The 9,314-nt window shown below is 41.2% G+C and overlaps 1 protein-coding gene across 1 annotated transcript; it reads left to right on the top strand.

Annotated features, from left to right (window-relative positions):
- The first annotated feature begins 387 nt into the window (after positions 1-387).
- Positions 388-5,803, top strand: LOC137376158 (regulator of G-protein signaling 17-like). The gene is made up of 3 exons (XM_068044182.1): positions 388-446; positions 3,050-3,287; positions 5,600-5,803. Exons 1-3 carry the CDS (start codon positions 388-390, stop codon positions 5,801-5,803), a joined length of 501 nt encoding a protein of 166 aa, XP_067900283.1.
- Positions 5,804-9,314: the final 3,511 nt, after the last annotated feature.

Raw genomic sequence — 9,314 nt, 5'->3', positions numbered from 1 at the left:
CTCGGAAGATGGGCTCTTTAACTTTTTCCACTTTCCAGTGTGTTTGTGTCAGTTGAATTTGACTCCGCCTTTGGGGAATCATCCTTCTAACACTGGCAGTGTTGTTGAGCTGTGGAGTAATGCACGTGTTTACAGACCTGTTTGTGTTCTGTACATAAGCACCTCCCATCGTTGTTTTTCGCTTTTCCATACTTCACAAAAACAAATATGTCACTCAACAAACAGGCGAGCCAGCCTGGCCAATCACAGTAGTCCCCCAATAACAGCAACAGAGGTGATATAAAGAGAGAAAAGGAGCTGGAAATAGAACAGACTTGTCAGGGTCTAAAGGGAGCAGAGACAGGTTAAAGTTTTGGGTAGTGATCCTTTTCCAGAACTGAAAGAGAAATGCAGACAAATGGCCTTTCGCGGTGGATTAAAAAGAAGAAAACAGAGGAGGACAACAGGTAAAAGTCACGTGTACCCAAATGCTACATGCTATTGCTGCTTTAAGACCTCACGCATTGTTTTCTAACTGCTCAGATCTTAATACCTGCTATAACCAAGTTACCAGTTCAAGCAATAACTTATTGTGTGATGGTAAGTAACACATCACTTACCCTGGCTATTTTGCATGTGTGAGCCTTCGACAAACTATATTCGACTATGGCGGGCATCACAGCCCGATCCCAACTCTGTCTCATCTGGCTTGGTGAGAGCAGCTGGATGGATCCCAGGGTGCTGAAAGATGAGGAAAACTGATCCCCTCAAGGAAGCGTCCCCTCACTGTTTCAAAGTGGAGTGTTTTTTTTTTCATTTGTTGTCTGGGTACAAGCAAGGCCAGCATTTTGTTGCCCTGAGAAATTGGTGGTCGACCTTCTCCTTGAATTTCCGCGGTCCTGTGATGATGCTGCTCCCTCACTGGTGGTGGGTAGGGAGTTCCAGTATATTGGCCCAGCAATGATAAAGGACTGGTCATGTTTGCTCAGCCTAGGATGGTGTGTGATTTAGAGGGGCACTTAAAGGCAATGGTGCTGTTCTTGTCCTTCTTGGTGGTTGGGGGTGGGGGGTGGGGTAGAAGATGGGAGATGTTGAATAGGTCAGCTTGGTGAGCTATTATAAATGGTGCCTACAACAGCCACAGTGCACCAGTGATGGAAGGAGTTGATCTGGAGTCTAGAGGCACTGACCAAGTGAACTGTTCTGTCCTGGATGGTGTCGAGCGTCTTGAGTGTTGCTGTAGCTTAACCCATCCAGGCCAGTGGGGAGCATTCATTCATACGCCTGACTTGACACTTGGCTTTGAGGGCTCAAGAGGGGATTCACTTGAGTACTCAGCCTCTGTCTACTGTTGTAGTCATAGTATTGATGTGGCTGGTCCAGTTAAGCCTCTTGGCAGTGGTGACTCCCCAGGAAATTGACGCTGTGTGACTTGGTGGTACAACTGACTAGATTTTCTTCCTACTAAATCTCAACCATACATAACAAAATGAGTATTTGTGTTGTATAAATGATCAGAGGGAGAAGTGTTTTGCTCTGTATTTGTAGTGAAATTATAAGCAGCTTATGAAAAGCATGTTTGACTTTGTTCTAAATGGAGAAACCTTTGATCATGATTATTTGCATCAGAACAAGCTCTCTTCTCAAAGATTGAAGCAATATAGTGTTCAAGAAGGGAATGATGGATAAGCCACTAACAATACACCAGTTGTGAGCAAACCCTTAGAATCTGTAACTAGAGATAAAATGCATGAGTTGTAGAAATGCATGGGTTAATTAAGGTCAGTCAACATAGAATTGTTAAATGCAAGCTGTGTTTGACAAATGTCTTCAAAAACTATTACATGGCTGAACAGATAAAAGGGTACGGTATGTGCTGTGTATAAGGATTTTAAAAAGGTGTTCAATAAATGCCTCGAGAGGCTTTTAGATGGTATGAGATGGTAGTGGCATTGTTAGAAAGTTAGCTAGAGAACCAGAGACAAAGAGTTGGGGTAAATAGGCGTTGCTTGGACCCAAGAGGCTGATGTTGGAGCCATATTTGTTCTCTGTATCTACGGATGATCAGGTTTTGGGCACAGGGAGCACAATCTCAATCTGTTGACAATGCTAAGGTAGCAGGTTGGACAAACAACCACGAGGTTCATGAAAGACCTCTGGGAGATGTAAACAGGTTAGCAGAATGAGCAAGAAGGTGGAAAATGCAATTAAATGTGAACAAGTGTGAGGTAATGCACTTCGGACGAAAAACAAGGAATGGGTGTGTGTACTCAAAAGGATGCCACTGACTGTGGTGAGAGAGATGAATAGAGGAATCTAGGGGTACAAGTGCATAGTTCCCTGAGCTTTCTAATGCAAGTAAGTAAAGAATTTTTTAAAGAGCCAACAGCATGTTTGGTTTTATAAATAGAAGCAAAGATTTACAAGAGTAAAGAAGTTCTGATCAGTCAGAGAACAGGTAGGGTAATGTGTGCAGTTTGGGGGACTGATTGTAGAAAGGACAAAAGCCATAAAGAAATGAACAGCGAAGATTCACTGGATGATGCTGATGATGGGAAACTATAGTTCTTCAGAAGAAACTTGAGAGCCTGGGATTATTTCAATTGAGATAGAGATGGCTTAGAGGATATTTAATTGAGATTTTTAAAATAAGGAAGTCTTTTGATAGTGAATGGCAAAGGCATTTTTCCCTTCTCTGGTCAGGCAGTCAGTGATGAGGGATTTTCTGTAAGAAAGTGAGGTCAAAGAGTTTCTTTACCAAGTTGTTGTATGGAGGTAGTACGGAACGCTTTGCTGCAGGGCGTGATTGAGATAGAGATCATTCCATCTCTTAAAGAACAACTGGATCATTATTTGAAACAGAAAGATACAAGGATGTGCAGAGAATGTTGGATTGCTCTAGCATAGAGCCAGTACAGATATGATGGGCCAAATGGCCTCCTCTGTGCTGTAAACTTCTATGGTTTAAAGATATCAGCATCTTATGGCAGTCAATGTTCTGTTTTACACCGGACAATTTTAGTTTGAGTTGATCGATTTACCGAACCATTTGTTTCCTTTTATTAACTAGCAACGCTCTGCCATCACTGGAGGAAATCACATCCTGGACTCAGGGTTTTGACAAGGTGATGAGGACTGAAGCTGGCAGGAATGTTTTCCGTGAGTTTCTGCGGACAGAGTACAGCGAGGAGAACATGCTTTTTTGGCTAGCATGCGAAGACTTCAAAAAAGAAAAGAACACGAAGGTGGTTGCAGAAAGAGCAAGGACAATATACGAAGACTACATTTCAATACTGTCTCCAAGAGAGGTGAGAGAATTACTGTGGGCAAACACAAGACTAAGACACCCAGATAACATAAAAGGCTGTGCTCACTTCTTTTCTTCTGTCACAGGTTGTAAGCTGGAAGGAGAAGGTGAGTAGAGGTAAGCACTGTCAATGATTAGTACCGTCAAAGATTAATGCTACCAATAAGTATTCCTGATGCCAATTAGTACTGCTAATGAGTTTAACAGATTCATCTGTTAAACATAGATAGCATTGAGGTTTAGTATTGTCTATGATTAGTTATCTTAATGAGTAGTAGCGTTAATAATTGGTAGTATTAATGAGCACACTCAGTGGTTCGAACTGTAATTGATTTGGATTTGACCAATTTGTACCATGAAATTACTGTCAATAATTAGTACTGTAAAGGATTGGTATTTAAGTTTGTACTGTCTATGATTAATACTGTCTAGTTAGTGCTGCCAATGTTTAGCACGCTTGATCAGTATTACTGTCACTGCTGAGAACTCTCTATGAATAGTACTGTCGGTGGTTATTTTCTGTCAGCACTGTTAATGATGAATACTGTCAGCAGTACAAATATGAATATTTAGCAATAATGCCAACAATTAGGACCACACGTGATTAGCACAGTCTGTGTTAGCCCTGGGATTGTCAATGGCCAGAAACGCCCCCCAACCAGGGACTGCTGCTGTCAATGAAAAGTACTGATCCATTGGCCATATATGCTATTTTAGATTTTACTTTTTTAAATGCCTACATTCATTAACTCCTATGTTTTAGCAAATAGAGGTTGAGTACATTGAAGCCAATGAAACTTGATCCCTTTACTTGCAGCACACAAGTAGATCTGCTGCAGTTAGAGGAGGTACACACAGAACCACAGAGAATGGAGGATGCTCTCTAAATTGGTAATTGTTAGTACTGAGCATTGGCAGTACTTAACATTAACACTACTGACCATTGACACCACTGGCCATTCATAATACTAACCACTGGCCACTGTCAGCATTGACCATAATACTGACCAGTGGACATTCATAGTACTGGCCATTCACATTACTGACAATTCATAATACTGACCACTGACAGCATTTGCCATTCATATTGACCCCTGGCTATTTATAATACTGGCCACTGTCAGCATTGACCATAATATTGACCTCAGACATTTATAGCACTGGACATTTATAATACTGACCAATGGGCCTTCATAGTACTGTCCATTCAGACCACTGGCCATTTCTAACACTGATCACTGCTTATATTGACGACCATTGAAATTAACTTTTCATAGTGCTGACCACTGACAGCAGTGACCATTGGCACCATGTACGTTGTACAGTTGGTTATGGTGACAATTTGCAATATTGAGCATTGACAACATTGAATAGTACTGACCAATGGCATCATTGACAATTTACACCACTGACCACTGATATAACTGACCATTAAAAGCATTTCCCATTGGTAACTGTGTCCTTTGATGACTATTAATGAGACTGACCAGTATAATCGGGACTGGATCGAGGCCTATCTGATCTGAATGGCTCAATTGCATCTTTGGATGCTTTTAATAACTGGGCCATGGAGAGTATTTAATTAGATATATATGGAAGTCAGTGGCATAGAGGTAATATCACTGGACTAGTAATTCAGAGGCCCAGGCTAATGCCCTGGGGGCACGGGTTTAAATCCCACCATGGCAGCTGGTGGAATTTAAATTCAATTAATTAATAAAAAAGAAATCTCAGTAATGGTGTCCTGAAACTATCAATGATTGTTGTAAAAACCCATCTGGTTCACTAATGTCTTTCAGGGAAGGAAATCTGCTGTCCTTACCTGGCCTGGCCTAATGTGACTCCAGATCCACAGCAATGTGGTTGACTCTTAACTGCCCTCTGAAATGGTCTGACAAGCCACTCAGTTGTCAAGGACAATTAGGAATGGGCAATAAATGCTGACCTTGCCAGCGATGCCCACATCCCGTGAAAGAATAAAAAAAAACTTGGGATCAACTGACTGAGGCAGTAATGATTGGGAATAAATCAGCCTCATTTGTCAGCAGTGACTCATAACCTATGTTGGGAAGCTCACATGATGGTGGTGCCTTTACTAATGAATATTCAGCCATCAACCAGCGATTACTTTGGACATGCAGATCATTCATGACCTTTAGGAGAATGGTAGTTATGGGTAAGCGACCTTCTTGAATGGGCCTAAATGAAGCACAGAGCTTACATTAGATAGTGGAAGTTGCTGAACAGCCTCGAGTGAGATTGTATAATAATTAAATGTGCACTTCAGTTATTTTTTCTTTGTGCTGTTTGCAGGTGAGTCTTGACTCTCGTGTGCGAGAAATAGTCAACAGGAACTTGCTGAATCCATGCCCTCTTATGTTTGAGGATGCTCAGCTACAGATATACAGCCTAATGCACAGAGACTCCTTCCCTAGGTTCTTGAACTCTGAGATGTACAAGTCCCTCACCGAAAAGCCAGAGGCTCCCCCTGACACTACTCCTGCCACTGAAAGCTAATTTCGGATCTCCTTAAAGGACAAGGAAAAGGAACAGTGAAATTTGGATACAACCGCGCACTCACATTCGTACTTGCACACTCATATGTTTGCACAGTCTCAGTCACATAAACACTTACAGATGCTGCAGTTACAAACACACTTACACATGCGGTCTCATATATATATATATTTATTTATACAGTCACATACACATATGTGCAAATATGCACACAGCCATAAACACATGCGGACATAACGTGCATTGTCATTCACAAACATACACTTAACTGCATACAAGAAAGCACATTCACCACCGCATGCATGTATACATTCTCAAACACATTACAGACGCTGACAGCCGTGCATAAACACACGATCACACTTGCGCACACACACCCACATACGCAAGTGCAGAAATAATAATGATTAAAGGGAAGCAGTGTAAAGACCTGAAGCTTGCTCCCTGGAGATCCCTGGTTTAGCTTTACTCAGGGTGTAGTGACAAATTGAATATTGAGCTCACTTTAAAAAGATATATTAATGTATATAATGGTTGGAATAAAAGTTTTGCTGACTGCTTCAGTTAGAAACACAAAAAAAAGCCAAGAATGTTTGTTGTTCAGTTTAAAAAATGTGTTTTATGTTATTTGCTGAGCTTGTCTTTGGTAGAGTAGGTAAATAAATGCCTGCAACACGCCAAAGGGGTAAGCGCTTGATCTGAGCGAACGAACCGATTTTAAGAGCAAGAGTGCTGTGGTTGGGGTGGGGGGCATTGAGTGCTCTAATAAACCGTTGCCTGGTCTGAATGCGAAGGCAGAATTGTTCACTGAAACTTTGCCTCTGTGCAAGAAGCCACACTATGACGGTGTACCCAAGACTACACTTCAATAAGTACTGTAAAGCACTTTGGGATGTCCTGAGCTGGTGGCAGGCAGTTTAGCAATGAAAGTCTTTCTTTCATTATAGCTGGTGGCAGGATTTTATGTATTTTAATAAGCACAAAAAATTCTAATGTAGAATTTTGTTGGGAATGGTGCAAGTTTTCAGCATCAGTAATCAATTGTTTTGAGAGATATAGGAGTATATTTATTTACCTTGAAAGAAACTGCAAAAAATATATATATAATTAGTGAGTAAAGGCTCACTTTTTTTTGATGAGTTAACATTTGTATTTCTCTGACGTTCCTCAATCCATCCCTCTAGCACAGCCAGTAATCCATTTATTTTAAGAGTGAATTGTGACACTACTGTGGGTAATGGGTTGGAGGTGGGGTGACTTGTGGTTCTAATTTGCTCATCAGCTACAGCAGATAGCCACCAAACTCATGCCTGGAACTACAGCAGACTCTCCCAATAAAAGCAGGATTATTTCGCCAGCAAAATGCAGTTAGTGGAGGATAGTTACACAGTGCAATCCCAGTCACTTACATTGGTACGGGCTCCAGGTGTGATTGAGGGGGGAATTACCAATCATCTCCATTCTGGACAGGACTTGGGATTTCGCTGTATTCTGCCTTTATTTTAAATGGGTTAATGCGGCCATTGAGAGGGAGAAAAGAGGGTGATTATGGGAAACTTTAAAATCGCTACCTTCACTAGCAGAGATTACAAGGCTAAAAATGTTTTGCTTGTTTGTTTCTTAAAATCTGTATGTAATTTTCACACTTTATTAAAAAAAAGTTTATAAATATAAATTGGGCAGAGAGTGTATGGGTGCAGAAGTGAGTTTTCTAGTCTGATACCATGCATGGCGCTCTCATAGAAGCAATCTCTCCTTGTTTAGTCTTGTCCTGTTGCCATGTATATGCAGATTGGGCAGAGTAGGCTAGTGTGGAAGATGCAACCTCTAATCTGGCCACTGTGGCAAGTTTGCGAAACTTAATTTGATAAATCTGGTAATCTGTGGGTTGGCAATAAGTGACCCCTAAAAAGCTGTCGGTTTGGCATTTTTATTTTTAAAAACAACTGATCCTTTAAGGAAGGGAAAACTCCTTCTTTCACCTGGTTTGGTCTATATGTGTCTCCAGTCCCACACTGGGTGGTTGACTATTAATATGGAATGGGCATTAAATACAGCCTTGCCAATGTCATCCAGATTCCAAAGGCAAAAAAAGGAGATCTGTTTAACAATTCAGCTTGAGTGTACTGTGTGTGAATATAGCTCTCACCTATGCTGCATGCAGTTCCTGCCAATCAACTTTGGTTCAAATGTCTGAAAGGACAGAAATAGGAATTATGAATTAATATTAGAGATTAAAGTAAATAGGACGGCTTCATGGCTATGGGTGTCTTGGCTCTCTAGTGGCTGGAGCTAGGGAGGGCAAACTCAGTTAGTGTCCCCTCCATCACACCCAGCGATCAGTATCCAGTGGCACCTGCCAGACATGTATAGCCATCAGGCAAAGGCATGATTGAGCTCCATCCTGACAACTCTGGTCCCACCAGCATTGAGCAGCCCCACTGACACTCACAGGGAGCAGTCCCACATAAAGAATAAATAATATAAAGAATACTTAGATACAGCACCAAAGCAGGACTGACAGCGCAGCACTGTGCCCCAAAAGGGAGATCTCACCCCCCCAACTGCGGCCGAAGGGAAGGGGGAGGAAACCAGTGAGAACGAAAGATTTTAAAAAAATGCAAATCTGAAATAAGACTGGAAGACACCAGAAATATGCTACAGGCCCAAGAGTCTTCAAAGCAAATGAGACAAGGCCAGGGAATATTTCGGATAAAGTAACTTTGTATAGTTGCTAAGGAAAGAGATTCAACTAAAAAATTTATATCACGATTGTTGATGTCATTTTTAAAAAAAAAAGTAAATCTATAAATTTATTTTTGCTCATTTTGTGAACACTGGGGATATTTTGAGCAGGGCCAACAGAGAGGCACTAGCAAGTCTACAGAGGAGGAAACTATCTTTTGCAGAGAGCGTGTTGGAAGATTCCTCTGTCTGTTCGTTGCAGCAAAATAAACCCAAGTGCAACAAGGAGGAGACAGAAGAAATCTGTCCCCACCCCCAGCAAATGATTCTACATTGTGTCTGTCAATTAAGCTCCATGACACTCTGTAACCACATAACCTTTGCTCCACTCCAACCCAGAGCTGTCATCAGCACTTGCTGTTTTACATAAGAGCAGGCACAACAGGGATTAATTCCATCAAACGGCGCACTGCTTAATACCTTTTTTTTGTGCCATTTTAATCCTGGCTTTAGCTTCCCTTAACATAAATTGGGTTAACCAGTTGCATTAAAATAGTTTTCAAGGGAGTTTTACACAAACACGTGGCAACATTGTGTTACCAATGGAAAATTAAACCTTTCTGAGTTTATTTTTAATTTTAAAAATTGCATGCTGATGACAGGGTTGGAGTAAAGTACCAGTGAGAGGGGTGGTGGGTGGAACAGAGCTGGATGACGTTGGGACACCTTACGTTTGATCATTTGGGGACTTTTTGGCCAAAATGAACAGAACCTTGGAAATAATTATTCTAAGACAGGAAGTAAAGAACAAAACAGCTAGAAATCC

Source organism: Heterodontus francisci, chromosome 13 (assembly GCF_036365525.1).
Source record: "Heterodontus francisci isolate sHetFra1 chromosome 13, sHetFra1.hap1, whole genome shotgun sequence".
Lineage (NCBI taxonomy): Eukaryota > Metazoa > Chordata > Chondrichthyes > Heterodontiformes > Heterodontidae > Heterodontus > Heterodontus francisci.
The sequence above is the reverse complement of the archived record's forward strand: the minus strand, read 5'-3'. Positions and strand labels throughout refer to the sequence as shown.